The 19,072-nt window shown below is 37.4% G+C and overlaps 2 protein-coding genes across 6 annotated transcripts; one reads left to right on the top strand and one right to left on the bottom strand.

Moving 5' to 3' along the window:
* Positions 1 to 3,638: 3,638 nt before the first annotated feature.
* LOC107785188 (squamosa promoter-binding-like protein 12) lies at positions 3,639 to 9,140 on the top strand. Of its 5 annotated transcripts, none has more exons than XM_016606428.2 (6): positions 3,639 to 3,774; positions 4,767 to 4,932; positions 5,517 to 6,244; positions 6,374 to 6,510; positions 6,903 to 7,169; positions 8,476 to 9,140. In XM_016606428.2, the coding sequence occupies exons 3-6, from the start codon at positions 5,595 to 5,597 to the stop codon at positions 8,811 to 8,813; spliced, it is 1,392 nt and encodes a 463-aa protein (XP_016461914.1). In that variant the 5' UTR covers positions 3,639 to 3,774; positions 4,767 to 4,932; positions 5,517 to 5,594; the 3' UTR covers positions 8,814 to 9,140. The 5 variants fall into 5 exon arrangements, with proteins under 5 accessions (XP_016461914.1, XP_016461913.1, XP_075108732.1 ...); XM_016606427.2 differs by having other exon boundaries at positions 3,735 to 3,882; XM_075252631.1 differs by lacking the exon at positions 3,639 to 3,774 and adding an exon at positions 4,006 to 4,122.
* A 9,221-nt stretch (positions 9,141 to 18,361) lies between these two features.
* On the bottom strand, positions 18,362 to 18,823 carry LOC107785186 (uncharacterized). Its single transcript, XM_016606424.2, has one exon. It carries the CDS (start codon positions 18,821 to 18,823, stop codon positions 18,362 to 18,364), a length of 462 nt encoding a protein of 153 aa, XP_016461910.2.
* Between the last annotated feature and the right edge of the window lie 249 nt (positions 18,824 to 19,072).

Genomic DNA, 19,072 nt, shown 5'->3' with positions numbered 1-19,072 from the left:
TTACTTCCAATTCAGTCTAAAAACAAGATTCAACTTTGCTTGGGCGAGTTTGTTGAGTTTATAAAGGGTTAGGATGAGTTTCCCCGATTTACACTTTAGTCCCCAAATTTTTGGGCGATTACACAGTCGACCGTGACCGCGGCAGAACGCGGCGTGACTGCGGTGAAATGCAACCATTCTGCCTCAATCGTTTGGCCTACCACGTTCCAACTGCGGTCGACCGCGGTCGCGTTGGCCTCTTGTCCAGTCCTCCTTTGCCTCTTTCTTGCTTATTTTCGTTTGGGTTCTTCTTGATTGGCCCTATATCCATATTATTGACTCCAAAACACTCCATAGTCTCTTTCTAACTTGGATTAGTTCCTGCAAAGCAAAAAAACACCAATTAGAGTATTTTGATATCATTTTGTATTTAAAATAACAGTAAAGTATGGTTCATTTAGAGTGTAAATCGCATCTATATAGCCTATTATCAACACCCCACATTTAAATCATTGCTAGTCCTCTAGCAACAAACCACACTTAAATCATTGCTAGTCCTCTAGCAACAAACCACACTCTATAGGCCTAATCATCATAAGATACCTCCCCTACTCTTTATATCAAGAATACTTCACATGGGTAGACTACTTCAATGCAACCTCCTCGCCTCAAGAGTGGACTCCTTTCTAGCCACACAATACCCTTAAACAGCTCTCCCACTCCCAGTCAGAGCTCCAGACTTACCTTCCCTTCATGAATCATGTGCCTACTTACTACAAAAGAGACTTATATCATTTACAAACCACACACTGAGGAACTCGAATACAACATTTCGGTATAGAATCAAATAGGACTTTATTTGGTTGTAATGTTGGCTGCGAGACGGGTAGGATACATATGGGTATAGTAACTACACCTCCCTAAGCACTCCACTACATTGTGTACTTTTAAGCTCTTAACTTTGTCACACCTTCCTTCCACCATTCCATTATTGTGTTATATATATATATATATTAAGCACACTTTTTTTGAATAGCTGCCACCAATTTAAGACTTCTCTCTTCTTCTTCTTCTTTTCTTTTTCTGGTGGCCTCTAATATTGTTTATCAACCAATGCACTTTTTCTTTTCATGGCCCCTTAATTCCACTTAACAGCCCAACCAACCACCCCACACTTATATTTGCTTCTAAGAGGTGATAGGGTTGAACAAGATATGCTATTTAAACTCGGGTTAGGCTTGTAATGTGGTTGCCAAGGAAAACAGGCTTGCAAGCTCAACGGGGTTGACTGGGGTATATACAATTAGGTAGGAATAAGCATACACAGAAATGTTAAGTAAAGAAACGCCTATATCACTTTCCAGACCAAACGAGGCTACCATTTCGCTTTGCACACACAGAGGGCAAGTTCTAGGCATTGAATGTTAGCACAGAATACAGAAAGCCTCACTCACACATGGCACATGACTCAATTCAGTTAGGGTCATCAGACACTCTGTCCTAAGTGCTTGAACCATTCAGGAGCACACAATTTAAGGTCTTCTTTGAGTCAACTAAAGAGCCTAAGTGTCACACTTAAACAGTTTTTATTCAAAGTACCCATAGAGTTAAGGGTCCCTATTTCCATTTTTGTTTCTCGCCCAAGACTTCCTAAACTAAAAAGAAAAATATTAACTACACCGGTTCAAATAGAAACTCTTGGAAAAGAACCGTGGTTTAAAGTAAAACCAAAGGGGAGTTGATACACTACCTAAAAAACAAAAATCTTTTTTTTTGTTGTTCGACTTAAATCCCTCAAGAGACCCGTCGAGAGGTGTCCGTCTTCGGGCCAAGTCGACGTTAACTAACATAAACCAACAATACCAACTAAAAACAACACCATACAAATTTATACAATTATACAACAACAACCATCCCCTACCCTACACTTAAAGTTTTGGCATGTCCCCATGTCAAAGATTATAAATCAAATTAAGGGGACTTCCCTGTGCTCAATCCTGATAAGAGACGGTGCTAGGATCAAGGTGACACACTCGTCCTAGTGCTCGGAGCCAGCCCATGATCTTTTTCTCCGACCTAGCATGTTGAGTAGTCAAATTGTCAACTCTAGTACCCAGGTTAGTGACCGAAGTACGTAGGTCAACCATATCCTGTTCCAAGGCAGTCATCCGGGTACTTCGGTGAGCCTGTGATGGGCCACCTCATCAGCACTTGGCTGTGGTGGGGCGACATCGTCCTCAACATCCTTACCATCATCATCATCATCATCAACCACCACTACCGGTTCTCTCCCAACTGTGATTTTGCTAGCCCGGAATGGGACTTTCAATGGCAACTTCCCATCTACTCTAGGATTTTCAGGAACTCGTGCAGCACGACACAACTTGGTAACCAGAAAGGGGAAGTAAAACCCTTTGAGTACTTCTGGGGAGCGAATGAACATCTCATCATGAAGGAGCTTGGCCACATCAAAGTCATGGTGGGTCATAAAACAGTAGATAGCCGCTGATCTTGGCCCATTGACATCAGTAGTGTTGCTGGAGGGCAGCAAACAACTGTTGATAATTGTGAGCCAACACTTAGCTTCCCAATTGAGAAACTAGGAGTTCAATGTAATTCGGTGCTTTATCCATATTGGCTCCCTATCAGCCACACATATTGCTTCAAGAATCGGTGGCCACCAGATAGTAGGGGAATGATAAACCTGGTAATGATCTCTTTCCCCAGTGAATACCGGCAACCGGTACACTCGGCGGATGGCCTCAAAGGACGCATTCACCCGGGTGTTTCGTATTGTGACCACCCTATCAACATGCTCCGGGCAGTTTGCGTAAAACTCCCTTACCATCATTACATTTGCCTCATCCGGTTCATCAAAGAAGATGTCCAACTGACACCTCCTCAACTCTGCAAAGATACTTGGGCACTCCGCTTGCAAGGCCTGCCGGTCAATGTGAACTTCAGGTAACAATTTCTTGGATGCCTTAGCGTTAAACCTGTCCTCAGCTGCTTCAGTGACAAACCTAGCGTGGTCAAACTGTTCCGCACTAGCTTGACCCTGAGCTCTAGAAGAACTGCCCGGTCCACTAGCGGAGGACCCTGTGGTACGTCTCTTCCTGGATTGATGTATTGTACCTGCCAAAAATAGAGGTTTCTATTAGTGAGGGTTTGAATCGTGTATTTTGGTGTTTAAGAGGAGAAGAAAAAAAAAGAAAATAAAAATAAAAATTTTAAAAACGTGACTTTTCGCGACTCACCGTAGTTCCACCGCGACCGCGGTGAGTGAAGGGGGGATGAAACAGAATGATCTTGTTTTACTGCGATCGTGTCACGGTCCCACTGCGGTCGCAGTGGGGCCGCGGTGAGTGGGGGGAGGGGGGGTGAAACAGAATGATCTTGTTTTACCGCGGTCGCGGTCACGAGCACTTTTTTTATAAGGATGTTAGTTTCCTACACATCTGGTACAATATCAAACAAAATAAAAGAAAACAAAAGAAATCATGGGTTGCCTCCCACAACGTCGTGGGAAGTGAAAATAAACCTGCGGCACCCAATTGAGATAGTGGGGGAGAAAAAACTCTATACAAGATAAAAAGCATAGCTGTACACTTAAAGAAGCATCCGCGTGTCCCATTACTTATCCATCCCACAGTGAAAAAAGATGGGAGTAGTAAAACCTCTTATCATGTAACCGCACACAGGTGATAAAAGCTATCACCCAGCACCAGCTCACACACTGTCGTTCTCTCACTGACAGCAAGCAGGGTCACTCACCAGTCACTCTCTCCTCCTCTAGTATGTATTCCTAACTAATGCCTTTCCCTCTCTCTTTTTCTTCATTTGGTAAAGTGTAAAAAATCTGAAATTTTCCAAGAAAATTGGTTCTCTCTATCATATTCATTGGTGAGCTTTTTTTCTTCTTTACCAACCTAGCTAATCATTTTCTTTTCTTTTCTTGGAGATAAATACATATTTAGGTCTGTTATTATTGCCTTTTACCTTATCTAAATCATTATCAAAACAATCTGAGTTTTTTTTTTGGTTACTGTTATTCTTTCCTTTTCTGGAGAAACAGATTAAGGGAATGCTTTCTTGTTTGCTCAAAGCTTCCATTTAGACGGGATTTCTCGATTTAGAATTAGTGTATCTTTTTATTCTACTTTTCAATTTATTTTTTCACCCTAATCATTTCCAAAGAAGTGGGTTATTACTACTTCTCCATTGATTAATGGAGAAACAGACTGAGTTCATCAAACACCCTTTTCTTGTTTTCTGATTTTGTTTCTTTTTACGGTGATATATGAAATAGATGAAGAAAATGCATCACTATATGCTAAAAACTTGCATAAAACCCTTTTCTTTGCTCTTTATTTATTCACCTGTATGTATTTAAATGTAATAACGATGTCGCATTTTCTTGGAAAAGAAAGAGAGTTCATTCACGCGATAGTTAAGCAGTTTTGTAGTAGAAAAGTCTGTCTTCTTCTTTTTGGGTGTGGATTCCAATGAAACCCTAAGATGGGGGACCATTACTTTCCCTAACAAGTGGAGTAGTACCAACTACCCCCCCCCCCTACTCTATGCCAAAATAAATAGGAGTAACTTTTATTCCAGAAAATGTGTTTTTATTTGAGGAAAACATAATACTGTTGTGAAAAGGGGTGTATGTAAATCTAGTCACAATCAAGAAAATTTTGAACTTGCATATTTTTTACACCTAGTCACTTGTTTGTGGGGTTGATGAACAATTCAATGTTTCATTATTTATTTGGCTTTCATTTGATTAGGTGAGAAATCAACAAGTAGCTGAAAATGATGTGGTGGAGTTAAGGGATGCAATAGATGGGGAGATGCATTTTGTGGTCTTGGATTGGAAGGGCTTGACCTCTGTTTCTGTATTTGAATAGTTGTAATATAGTACTTCTTTGTCTCCAACAGCTCTGTTTGATAAAGGTGAGCTCGTTTTCTACCTCTTCTTGCAAAATAATTGAAGTTGTTGTTGTATATGCTTGATGAGCTGCTTTAGAATACAAAGATAGTAATAATTATTTTCTTATCGTAAATGGGTTTTTGAGATGCTGCTCTTTGTAAGGTCATGGCTATATGTGTGGGAACTAGCAGAGGAATATTTTCCGACGCTAACCTCTTCCAATTTATGGGGCTTGGATGCTTTTTTATTAGTGATTTCAGGGACAATCTTTTTTATTCTTTACATGTTTGATTGACTGCTCTGTGGTGATAGTTTACTTCCTCTTGCTTTGGGCTATTCAAAGAATTTGGATTAGAATGACAATATGATCTTGAAAGTGTGAAATAAAGTTAGTGAGTTACAAGTTTGAGGTAGAACATCAAATTTGTGATCCAGCCATGCTACAGTATTGGTTCTGTTTTTTTTTTAGTCTTGGATTTGTGTTCTTGCTCTTTGATTCAAACTTTCCTGTTGTTTGATGGAATGTTAGTTTTTGCCTTGGTGAAATTATGTACTTGTCAATCTAGGAACAGATAGAAGTTAACTTTATATGGTGGATATTTTGCAGATCTGAGTCCTAGTTACTTTTTTTGCATTCCATGAGTGTGGAAATTTACTAAAGCCATCTCGTAGCTTCTTCCCCAAGATGGAGTGGAATGCAAAGTGGGACTGGGGAAACCTGGTAATGTTTGGTTCAGAGGCCGCCAAAAGTCCAAAAGAACTACAATTAACAGATTGGGGAGTTGAAGAAGATGGAGAACTTGATGCTGGATCCTTCAATTTGTCAAGTGGTGGTAGTGGTAGTGGTAGTGGTACCGGTGGTTATGTCTCTGATGTTGGGCATGGTTCTTCGATCAAGAGCTCAATATCAGCTTCTACTGACTCTTCACCCAAGGAGGGCTTGAAAGCATGCAACTTTTCTTTCGATGGCTCTTCTGAGGATCTTAGTAAGAAAGTGAAACTTTGCTCTAGAAATTCACCCCCCATGGAGGCTTCAGTAGGCTCTGTTGAACCACTTATAGGTCTGAAACTTGGTAAGCGGACATTTGAGACCATCGGCGGTGCTAAGGTTTCATCCTTCCCCGAGAAACACGTATCATCTGCTGCAGCAGCAAAGAAAACAAAATCATCTACTCAGAATGCACCAACTCCTCGCTGTCAGGTTGAAGGCTGCAGCCATGATCTTTCATCAGCTAAAGAATATTACCGGAAGCATCGAGTTTGTGACAGTCATTCCAAATGCCCAAAGGTCATTATAGCAGGTGTAGCACGTCGCTTTTGTCAACAGTGTAGCAGGTAGATATCTTTGTAATTAGATCTTTATGTCCTTGGAATGCACATCTGTGCCTTTTAGCAACTTCTTCTTCTAGATGTAGCTTTAGTACATTGCTCATTTTTTTAATTTTTTGAATCCTTGAAATTAAGGTTCCATAGCTTGTCTGAATTTGATGAAAAGAAGAGAAGCTGTCGCAGGAGGCTCTCTGATCACAATGCACGGCGCCGCAAACCACAGCAGGAAACCATCCAGTTCAACTCGGCAAGGCTTTCTTCATTGTTTTATGGTATGTTGTCTATGTTTGGATTGGGTGTTTCCTTTCTTGGATTGCGGCTTTGAGTACTCAAATGACATGCTTTAGTAATAGACTAATAGTTATAGAGAATAGGTTACATGGACAGTAATTTGTCGACTACTAGTCAAAAAACTTTTCATAACGTTTCTTTGCTGGTTAAACAACCAGTTGTAGGGGCATTGGTTTTAAAAATCCAGATACATTTAAGATGCCAAATATCACTTGTATCTAAAATGAAATGCATGCATATAATTAATAACAATTAGTTGTGCTTGGAAAGTAAGGGTGCTTCGTGGGTTACCTGCTAATCAATATAAGGCATTGTTATGGTTTAAGCAGTGTTTGGTGCTTAATTATCATCTTATGCGCTTTTACAATTACAGATAGCAGGCAACCTATGAATCTTGTGCTCAACCATTCCCAACTGGTTCAGTCTAGAGCTGCTGCAAATTCTACCTGGGAAAGCACTGAAGAAACTAAGTTCAGTATAACAAGAGGGTCTACTCCAAAGCCTGAAAGAGCTGGCAGTACAAATGGGCTGTCATTATTGCCAGGGATCCAGTTGTCACGGGCCGTGGGTGCACACAGTAATGTATCTAGCTGCTTGCTCTTGCCCTCCAAGGGCCACACATCCGAGGTTTTCAATCGAGGTTTGTTTCACTATCAAGGATTTCTTCTGTGCAGTTTTTGTCCAAGATGTTGCAATTTTTATTTATATAGTAAAGCAGATCTCTACTTTTTCCCTGCCTCTATTTGTATCTTTTTGTAAAAACAGTTCCATTAATTTAGTTGCATAATCATTAGTTAGACTCCTGAAGGCAGCAATTCTTGTTAAAGAATATCTCTATCCTAATTAGTAGTCAACCTTATCTTTTGATAAGGTTAATTGGTAGTCAAGAATAGGTGCATTACATTTGCATTATGGTTACACGTTACAGAGTACTGATCTTACTAGAACCCTTCAATAAATATACCTTATCTACATCTGGCCGGCCCATATGTGATGAAAGATGGTAGGAAGCACTTTGGTTGAAAGCTTTATTTTTATTACTATGGAACCTTCTTTATTTTTGCTTGAGTTGTAGTTTTATCTGTCCAACAGTTCCTGAGGAATTGAAGGCATTTTCATTTAGGAGTCAATTATGGGATTTAGCAAGAGTGCTACTGATGAGACTTAAAAGTGGCTGAAGTAGAACTGGACTTGTTATGCTATGCATTGGGGTTGGAGATTATGACTTATTTTCATACTTGGTATCTAATAAATTGAAAGAGTTAGCTGACAACATAAAGCTCTTACCTAATATCACTACCTCTGAGATGAGTTAATAAGTTTGTTCCTAATTAGAGATCAAAGCAGTGCACCAAAGGCGGTAAAATGTTCACTTGCATGTAAGATAACAATCACATGCACTTAGCTTGTTGGAAAAATTTAGGAGCTGCAGAAATTGCGTAAGAGACTCACCATACATAGGAGACATTCAAGGGTTTGATTTCTAAGACATTTATTTATCTTCCTCATAATTTATCTTTAGACAAGACTAGAGAATAAGTATATCTTATCTGTTGTTAGATTAGTTACTCTCCCGTCGAGAGTTCACTATTGTTGAGAAGAGATTAGACATTCACCTCTATTTATTGTCAATCTTTTTTTCTGTAGAGACTAGAGACTTTATTAGATATGGAATATAATGAAAATATGATGTCCTTTTTGAAAATGGAGTCAGGATCACTTAATCGACTCACTTTACTTTTTATGAATATATTTTATGGAAGAAATAAAGTTGAGATTTTGAAAAGTTGATCTTCAATATGTTCACTGTTAAAGAATTGTAGAATGCTGAAAAGTTTTGGTAGTTAAGACGACTTTGAGTGTTAGAGGAAGCTGACTGAAAGTGCAAGATTATTAAATTCGAGCATAAGTTTTCTGAAGTAGTTTAGTTTCCATTTTTCTATCAGGTGCCACGGAATCCATGTTCAATATGGGTACAGGACGGGAATTTCCTCGTGCTCTCTCTCTTCTGTCAACTAATTCATGGGGTTCATCCGAGCCTGAGACTGTTTCACTGAACAACCCAACACACGCGAATCAGAGCAGCATGCCCGAGCAGATGATGCAGGCAATTCCACAAGGTGTGCCACTTATGTCCTGTGAATACTGGCAGGGTGAACAACCCTCATCCGATCCTCGTGACCATACATTGGCTGCTAATAGTCATGCTGGTGGTAGCTTTCAGGGAATCGAGCTGTTCAAACCTCCATTTGACACTGACTTTTATCTCAATGCATTGAACTGAAGCCAACATCTGATGCCTTTAGTGGATTTTGGCCAGCTCCTGTTTTCGCTTTTTGACTCGAACTTGGATCAAACAGGAGGTTTATTAGTAGGCTATTTGAAGCAGTTTGTTTGCCATCTTAAATTAGTACTGGTATATAATATATAGGTTGGCCTTTGAAATAGGTTGGGCTTTGAAACTCCAAGAAAGTTTGCTTGATTTAGGCAGTGACAAGGGTTCTTAAGAATTGTAGTTTCTTTATTCTGCAACAACTGCACAGGCCCCGAATGATTGTTTTGTCCTTTTTCACCATTTTTCTGGAGTGTTGACGAATTAGTATTTTGCTAAGGTTCTAGTCTACTTTTATTTTCACTCACCGAGTAATTTTCGTAGCCTGTTCGGTCTTCTTAAAAAGTTTGAACATTTAAATAATGTTTCTTAGATTCATAAAGTCAGAATGTGCTTCCTAAGTACTTTTTGCAAGTGAGAAGTGAAGCTAATTCCCATGATCTGAAACGATAAATACCGAATGAAATTCCAAATTGTTTGTGCTATTTTGAGAATGTCAGTTGACAATTGAATTCGATTTCGACCGATATTTTCATATCCGTAATAGTGCTAAAAGAAGGCTCGCTCCAAGTTGTTCAAGAATAGTGCCGTTGAGTTTATTGACCCTTTGACTTGGGATTAGTTAGTTCTATTTCTCGATGGGGTGGGGAAGGGATATAACTCAGAGGCAGAATTGTTTCCCGGACCTCTAGTGAGTTACAGACAGAGTTCGAAAAGGTCAAATTTACATTTGAACCGAATTCTTTCTGGTTAAAGAATCTCTTTCTAGTTGCTCTGAAACAATTAGGAGATTCTTTAGAAAAAATAGGGGTTTCTGCTTCTGGCAGCAACATACTTGGTCCCACTTATGGGGTCAACTAATCTACTCCATCCGACTAGTTTCGGGTTCGAATCCCGGGCTACCCACTAGCACATCGAAATTCTGATTGTCTGTAGAGAAGTCCATATTTTTTCAATCAACTTCATTAAAAATTCGAATAGATCTACATACACCGTGGTTGACACGAGTATATAAGTCATGTTATACTGTTGAATAACAAGCCTTTCATTTTTTTTTATTTGTAGAAAACTCGTGTGCTTGGGAGTCCCTGATGATTAAAGAAACCAAGATTTTACCATGACTGCAATTTTAGAGAGACGCGAAAGCCTATGGGGTTGCTTCGATCTAATAAGTACCTTACGTTAGAATTAAGAAATTGTATGGCTCGGATCGTTAGTATTCTCTTATTTATTACTTGTATATGCTATTTAGGCAGAATACCCTCACCATTCTTACTAAGAAACTGAAAGAAGCCTCACAAAAAGAAGGGCGGAAAGTGAGGAAGAAAGAGATGTAGAAATAGAAACAACTTCTGTTGGGAACTTTCTTAAAGAGGAACCTCATATAAATACCATGGAATAAGATTTAATCCTATTCATGGAGAGTCCATCACTATTTCAAAAATGGAAAGTTCGACACAATTAAGATCTTTTTTTTTTTTTGAAAATTGGAAGCAGTTACTACTTCATGATTTATACATTACAATAGGCATTGTGATGCGAAGAGCTTTAATTGGAGAAATAGAAGGAACATGTATGACACGTGTAAAATCTGAGAAAGTCCCACACGAATATTCTACCATAACAGGCATTCAAGAATCGGTAATAAAACTGATGATATTTGTCGAGAAGTGCAAAATCGTATGGATACATTTCTCATTTTGTATCTTGAATAATTGGATACTTTCTTTATGGATTCCTATCCCAAACTCTGCGAGATGTTTTTCCGAGTATTGCTTTATCATATCGTCCAAGAACAAGTTACACAAACTTTACTTTTTCTTTCCTCTTTAGCTTGAGGAAGAGCTTGGGAGAATTCAAATCTTAATAAGGGCAAAAAAGTTAGGCCACCTTCTCCCATTTGCCTAAGCCTCAGTAGGAAAATGGGAGAATTCATGTAACAGTTGGAATAGTAGAGGTGCATGACCAAACTTGAAAAAAATGAGCATAGGCATTCTTTAGTCCATTTCTTTCTTTTTTTAGTATTATCCATAATTTTCCATTCCTTCTACTTTTACTTTTGAGTGAGGGTGAATGAACCCTGAGGTCGCAGGTTCGAGTTATCAAGGGAGCAAAGTGGGGAGCTCCTGCGGAGGGGTTAAAAAGGGTGAATGATAGTTTGAGAAAAGCAACAACTTGAGCACCAATGGTGAGGAGTTCCTCTAATTCTATGAATTTTTCTAGAAGACTCTTTTCTTGAATATTATTAAAATAAAATCGGATTGCCCAGTATTTCACCAATTAGTAACCCGAAATTTTAGACATTTATTAACAGAGAAAGAAATCCACCAGGAGAAGAATTGCTCAGATACCCGTGAGTGAGGCTTATTTAGGTCGTGTTATAAATGCTCTGGCTAAACCTATTGATGGTAGAGGTGGAATTTCAGCTTATAAATTTGGATTAATCGAATCTGCTGCCCCATGCATTATTTTGCGCCATTCCGTATATGAGCCGCTTCAAATCGTGATTCAAATAAAGATTTCTCTGGTACCCTATGTCAATACAAGTAAAATAAAGAAAATAAGGGCGATAGAAAGATACCAAAGCAATGTTGTATCATGTGTGTAAGAAATATTCGATCGTATAAAGGGTACGAATAGGTTGATTAATAATTCACAGATGAAAAAATGGCAAAAAAGAAAGCATTCACTCCTTTTTTCTTTTTTCTCATTTTCTTCTTATTTTTTTTTCCTTTTCTAATTTCATTTAACTTCTTTTTTTGAATATTCTTTTCTCTTCATAATCTAATTTCTGATCATCTTTTTTTAATATAACTAGTATAATATACCTTTTATCTTCTTTTTTTTTTAAAAATGTAATTATTAAACTAAAATAATATCAGTTGTCACTTGATCTAATTCACTTAATAACATACTGACTGCTGCTGAGCATCATAAATTACATAATCCTATTCTAAGAATCTAAGAATCAACACATGACTTCCATATAATAAATCATAACATCATATTGTATATTATTGTAATAAACTATATACTATTGAATTATATATTGTATACCAAAATAGCATACACTATATGAAAATGATATTTTATGTTCTTCATTCAACATTACACTATTACATTAAAATAGTATACTATTATGGTATATCGTATACTATTATAGCATACTGTTGCAGTATATTGCACATTATTACAATATACCGTTACAGTATATTATATACTATAATAGTATACAGTTGCATTATAGCTATATACTCCTATAGTATATTGTATACCATAATGGTATATTGTTAGGTAATTGCGTTCTTCTTCGATTATTATAGTATACCGTTGTAGTATATTGCATACGATAATGGTATATTATTACAATATAGCTATATACTCCTACAACATATTATATACTGTAGCAGTATACTATTAAGTAATTGTGTTCTTCTTCGATTTTCGGCGGAAAGATTCGATCTCAATCATCTCAAATCAACTTCAAATGTGATCAAATTTCAGTATGAACTTCCAGAAGGTACTATAAGCAATATTTAATAACACCCACTTTGAATCAAATAAGAAATCTTCAAAAACAAAAATTGAGCTTCAAGCCAACAATGGTGGATATTCAAACACACATAAAAATTCAGATTTGGAAAGCTTACTCGAAGGTACTATAAGCAATATTTTATAGCACCCACATCGAATCAAACAATAAATCTTCAAAATAAAATTTCAAATTTAGAAGCTTTAAGCTCAACAATGGTGGGTATTCATACACACACAAAAATCATAAGAAAAGGAGGTAGAGCAATAGCTTGGGTTGACCATCTTAATGAAGATCGATCTGGCAGAGAAGAAGTAGATCCATTCAAGTCCACTACCAAGTAATCTTGCAAAAATAAAGTCGAATGTTTTTAACATTCTGTACTTCAAATGAGAAGATGGGTGGGTCGGGTAAATAGTTTGGGCTGCATAGGTAGGAAAAGTAAATAGTTTAGGCTTGAGTATTAAAGGGTAAATAGTTTGGGCTTAATGGGTATAAAGTGATATTTTCTCAAAATAATAAGCTAAGATTCAACATCTAACTCTAATAGGTTCTAGAATTACTATTTAATTTTTAAAAAAGATTGCTCAAACTTTTAAGTTAATTTTCGAATCAGTAACTGTGACTCAAATATTAGTTCAACAAACCAAATCCATTTAGGTGGTGAAAGTTAGATTTTTAACAAGTTTAAATATGTTGGTTTAAATTCCGAATTTGATTTTGTGAGAGAATTAGAGTGAATTTTATTTAGACTAGTTAGAAATAGTATAAGGAGGTTGTATATAAAATTTGAAGTCATTTAATGGAGATTTGGACTGGTTTTGAAGAATAATTGCAACTGAAAATTGTGAAAGAAGTTCATCTACATACGCTTGTATAAAGGTGTATAGAGGTGTATAATAGTGTATAAGATGCGTTTATACACCCATATACACTATTATACAAGATTATACATAATTATACAAAAAACTAACTTCGTCTTCTTCCTTGCGTCTTTTCTGAAATTTAACTCAAATCTTGCCCAAATCTACTCCAAATCACTTCAAATTTAAATTTTGAACTCCTTTTGATATTTTCAATCAATTGGAACAATAACCAATCCAAACAACTAACAAACTCAAAAAATCACATTTTCAAAAGCAAAACTTTGAATGGCCTTCAATGGTGGACTTCTACTCTTCAATTTACTTACATTGCAACCAGGTGACACACGTGGAGAAGCAGTAATGGCAGACGGCCCCTTGAAGCATATGTAGAAGATGTGAGAAGAAGAGAGAGTGAAAGCAATAGTTGTGAGAACAAAAATTTAATTCCATAGCTTTTAGAAGCAATGGTTGTAAGAACACAGGTTTTGAATTTTCTAGTGCTTTCAAAATATGTACAATATAGGCTAAGTCATGTAAAACTTAAAAACATGGGTCATTTTTTGTTATGTGTGTCAAGTGTATTTTCTTGTTATTCTTTTAAAAAAAAAAAAATCCCTAATACACTTTTTTATACTGATTTCTTTGAAGAGTGGTATTCGCAAATTTTAGTGTCTTGTCCAAGAGGTAGTTTTAAAATCACTCTAAATAAATTCCAATTATAGGGCATGAGAAAATTTTCTATTTTTATGATTTTTTGCTGACAAAACCCTTGTTTGCGTTGTCATGGGAAGAACAAAAGAATGATAGGAGTATGTTCATCGGAAGATCCAGGTTATTTGAGTTTCATAATTATTCAGATCACTAAGGCCGACAATAATACTGATTTTTCTATTGAAATCCTTATAAGATTCTAAGGCGAGTTCAACTATTTCAACTCTGATCGGTTGTAGTCATTAATTCGTTTATTTTCTATATATCTTGCGTATGAATGGAAAGACAAGATTTATATTTAGTATGGCGACGTGTGTATGATTAGTAGGGTGTGTGTTGAGTGTTGATTGATATTCAATTAAACTGATTCAATCCAATATTTGACACCGGACTAATACATTTATTTGGTATGGATTGTGTTAGCCCCTCGACAAAGGTCCTCGGCAGGTGTGGGTTGTGACAAGAATTTTCATGATGGCCATGACACACAACTTGAAAAATTGGACAACATCATGATGGATACTCGACATGACAGACTATGCAGGGTTGACAAACACACCTTGAACGGAGGCAAGACGCATTTCACTTAGACGTGCGGGTTGGCATAACCATGGCAAGGCAAAGCCATGTCAAGCAACGGTAAAGACATGGCAAGACAAGGCAGTGCGGGACAAGCGGTTACAACTGCCATTTCAAGCATGGCTGATTATGGGCATGTTTTAGATCATGGCTGACTTTGTGACTTAGTGCTACACGTTTTTAGCATGTTCTCCCGTCAGTTGGGGCTTGTAAACTTACTTGTCTAAATCTTGCCAAGTGTAATTGGGCAGCAGCATTATAAATATGTGCATAAGCTGTCCCAAATGGGCAGAACATAGCTTTTGTGCATTTTGTTAAGCCACAATCGTCTAAGTCATTTCCTAAGGGTGGGAAAATCGTTTTGGGGCAGGGAATTAGGGAATTCTTTGTCTTGATCATAGGGTTGGCTATTGTGTTCTTGTATTCACATATTAATACGAGTTGACAAGAAAACCTGTATATCGTGTGTGCCCTTATTTACTGTTTTTGCTGCCTAAATCTTTCTAAGTTCAAAACGTCCCTAAAATAAAACTAAGTGTTGGAAAGACTGACGTCAAGGCTGGGCTTGATTGCCGCACGGAGATGAACCTCGGGCAGAATTCGAGTGACATAAATCACCCTTGCGACAGATTGTATTGTGAAATATAAAGTGACAAGTACTTATTAAAATTCGTTCTAATAAGTGAATGTATTAAATTTAATTTGATTGCCACAGAGTTAATTGTTAAAGAGATCGTTAGCAAGTTAAAGATGAACTCCAGAACAACAACATGAAATAATGTATGTAATACCATTATTATTGTATGTTATATATATGAACAAAGGATTTTGCAGGTTTCGCCTCCTTTATGGAATTGCGATGAGTTGCCCTACCACGTCTGCTGATGCTTCATTTGTTGCATGCTCATACATTATCGTTGTAAATTGAGATGGGAAGAGCAGACGGTTTTGTTTTGTGAGAATTTGAGCAAAGCAAGAAGCCAAGGAAGCTAATAAGTATTTTGACTAGTATGTCATGGATAGTTGTCGATTTACTTATGAGTATATAATTTCCTCCTACTTTTCGTTTGTTTTGTTTTTCCTGCTATTGAGTCTCTTTAATTGCTCCTTATATGCATATAAATCCTGATGCATAATGTATATGGTAACCTTCCCAGAACTCAGTATATTGTGTTTCAGCTCCCAAGAAAAATCTGGTTATGACAAGTAAAGCAAAAACCCTTACATATATTCCTATGCTTCCTATACTTCCTTCCCCCTTAACTTCCTACTGTTACTACTATCTATTACATTGGGTAGTAGTCCAGTTTGCTTAGAGCTTTCTCTACTTCTTTGTTGCTTCGACAATGCACTTCTTGTACTATCAGCTTGCCAATTATCTCCCAGCTCCTCGCTTTATCTTGAAATATTCTAACATTCCTTTCTTGCCACACATAATAAACACATCCTACTAGTACCATCTTGAATAGTTCTGTTCGTGCATTCCTTCTTCTTGTCCAGTTTTCTGCCCATTGTAATTCCTCTGACCATCCATATATGCTTTTGCTAATACCTTGCCATTTAAGCATTCTCTTTCATATCTTCGCTGCATATTGGCACTCAAAAAATAGATGTTGAATAGACTCATTTGCCTTTTTGCACAACAGACATACTTGATCTGTTTGAATTCCCCACTTTAACAGCCTATCCTTAGTGTACAATCTACCATTTGCCGCCAGAGTTAGCATGAATATCCACCTAGGACACCCTGCATTGTTACATACCAGTCTCCTTCAGCTCACTTTGCTAAAGTCACCTCACAGTTTATGGTATATGTGCTTAATAGAACAGTCATGCATCTGCCTTATATCTTCATAGTTGTATCCTGCAACCTCAAAAATTTCTTTAGCTTTCACTATATTTCTCATGACCCACGATGGTTGGTTCAATTGTACTTCCCAGATATGTTTATCCTTTATGTAATAGCAGTGTACCCATTGTATCCATAGCTTGTTCTTCTCTTTGCATAGGTTCCCGAATTGCTTGCTTATAACTGCTTTGTTCCATAAGCTAATATTCATTACATTAAAACCTCATGCTGATCTAGGTTGGCAAATTTTCTCCAAGCTAGTAGTGCTTTCTTTGAAGCATTGTTGTCCCCTGTCCATAAGAAGCTTCTTCAGATTGCCTCAATTAGTTTTGTAATCTTCTTTGGCGGCATGAATATCTGAGCCCAGTAGGTTTGGATGGAAAACAGAACACTCTTAATGAGTTGAAGCCTCCCTTCATATGACAATAGCTTGGCTGTCCAGGATGTAATTCTGCCCACTAGTTTGTCTATTAGAGGTTGACATTGAACTAGTGAGACTCTTTTAGAGCTTAATGGTACTCCCAAGTATCTCACTGGTAACTCTCCTTTGTGAATGCCCAGGAACTCTAGTATATCTACTTGCATATCATGTGAAACACCACCAAAGAATATAGAGCTTTTCTTCTTGTTGATCTCCAGTCCTGAAGCTTTTGAGAACTCCATAAAGCAATTGTATAGCAGCTTAATTGATCCAATGTCACTCCTGCAAAACAACAAAAGGTTATCTGCAAATCCAAGCTGCAATATTTGCATCTTTGCACTTAGGATGATAGTTGAAATCTGGAATCTGATTCAAAGTCTTCAGGCTTCTTGTGAGATACTCCATTGCCAGTACAAAGAGGAATGGGGATAGTGGATCTCCTTGCCTAAGCCCTTTCCTAGCTTCAAAAGGCTGAGTTGATGAACCATTCAACATGATTGTATATGTAACACTCTACACACATATCATTATCCATTTTACAAGCTGCTCTGGGAAAGCCAGTGCACTCAAAACCTGTTCTAAGAATGACCATTCAATTGAGTCATATGCCTTCTGCATATCCAATTTCATCATGCATCTAGGTGAAACCCTTTTCTTCCATAGCTTTTAACTAATTCATGGCTTAGAATGATGTTATCAACAATTACTCTTCCAGGTACAAAAGCAGACTGAGTCTTGTCAATTAGGTCATCCATAACTCCTTGTAACCTCTTAGTCAATACTTTAGATATAACTTTATATAGTGTGGTGCAACATGAAATTGGTCTATATTCCTTAATGCTAGCAGGATTTCTAACTTTAGGGATCAGAGTGATTGAAGTACAGTTGATAGGCTTAAACATCAGTGATGTCTCAAAGAAATTCAGCACAACCTGTGTTACCTCCTCTCTTATGATATGTCATGACTTCTTGAAAAAAACTGCATTCAGCCCATCATATCCTGGAGCCTTTAGATCATTGATGTCTTTTAGAGCTTGCCACACCTCTTGTCTGGTCACTGGTTGAATCAGTTTAACTTGCTGATCTCTATTTAGCATTGTCCCTCTCTTCATTACATTTGGGTCAATAGCTGGAATTGCAGGAGCATTTGACCATAGCAGTAGTTTATAGTAGCCAAGTACTTCTGCCTTAATGTCCTCCTCCATATGTAGTTGCACCCCCAGTTCATTTGTGAGAGCATGAATGCCATTCAAATTATTTATGTTCTTCATTTGAGCAAAGAAGTATGCAGAGTTAGTGTCACCCAATTTCAACCACTGAACTCTTGACCTTTGCCTATATATACTTTCCTCTATCAGTATTCATTTCTCTAGTTTACTCTTTAGTTCCTTTTCTTCCTCAATTAATTCTATATTCAGCAGTCTGCAACTCATTTTCTCTTGAACTTCCTGCAGCTCCCTTCTGGTTTCTTTGATTTTGTCCTCAACACCTTTATAGTGTTGAGTGTTAAGCCCTTTAATTACTTGCTTAACTCTTCTTAGTTTATTCCACTCCCTGCATTTTTTCATCTTTCCTAGTTGTGTTCCATGCTTGATTAACTTCTTGCATAAATTGAGGATGCTCAGCAATGCAATTGAAAAATCTGAATGGGCTGGCTTTCTTCCTCTGCATTTGTGAGATCATAAGTTTAAGTGGGGAGTGGGCAGAGACAGATGGTTCTAATACTTGTATACTCAGGCTAGGCATTGTCATCATCCAGCTAATGTTCACCAATCTTCTATCTATTCTGCTATATGTATGGTTATTTATCCATGTGTAGCCCCTTCCCACAGAAGGCAATTCGTTCATTCCTGTGTCATTCATGAACTCCCTAAAGTCCTTTGTTTCCATATCTTGTATCACAGTCCCATGCTGCCTATCTTGGCTAAAGACTACATTGAAATCTCTCATTGCTAGCCATGGTCCTTGTTGCAAACTATGTATTTGTCTCAACTTCTGCAACATTCTCAACCTATCTTTTATAGTATGCAAATCATATATTGTTGTGAATCCAAATGTATTAGCTTTGAATGTGTTCTGATCTGCCCATGTATGATTTGTTCATCTATATCAGTTGGCTCAAAATAAAAAATCCTTGGATCCCGTATTACCCAAATTCTGCTCTTATTGTTGTTACTGAAATTTGATATCCACAGCCAACCAGGAGCAATTTTCTTGATTATACTACTAGCTTTCTGTTCTTTTATTCTGTGT

The sequence above is a fragment of the Nicotiana tabacum genome, chromosome 5, assembly GCF_000715075.1.
Source record: "Nicotiana tabacum cultivar K326 chromosome 5, ASM71507v2, whole genome shotgun sequence".
NCBI lineage: Eukaryota > Viridiplantae > Streptophyta > Magnoliopsida > Solanales > Solanaceae > Nicotiana > Nicotiana tabacum.
Note: the sequence above shows the minus strand (reverse complement) of the source record. Positions and strands in the feature narration are given on the sequence as shown.

Bases quoted from the DNA above. Each gene is read 5' to 3' on its own strand.
- LOC107785186 (XM_016606424.2), bottom strand. From the start codon at position 18,823: ATGTTGCAGAAGTTGAGACAAATACATAGTTTGCAACAAGGACCATGG.
- LOC107785188 (XM_016606428.2), top strand. From the start codon at position 5,595: ATGGAGTGGAATGCAAAGTGGGACTGGGGAAACCTGGTAATGTTTGGT. The intron at 6,245-6,373 runs GTAGATATCTTT...CTTGAAATTAAG, and splicing joins TTTTGTCAACAGTGTAGCAG to GTTCCATAGCTTGTCTGAAT. The intron at 6,511-6,902 runs GTATGTTGTCTA...TTACAATTACAG, and splicing joins GCTTTCTTCATTGTTTTATG to ATAGCAGGCAACCTATGAAT.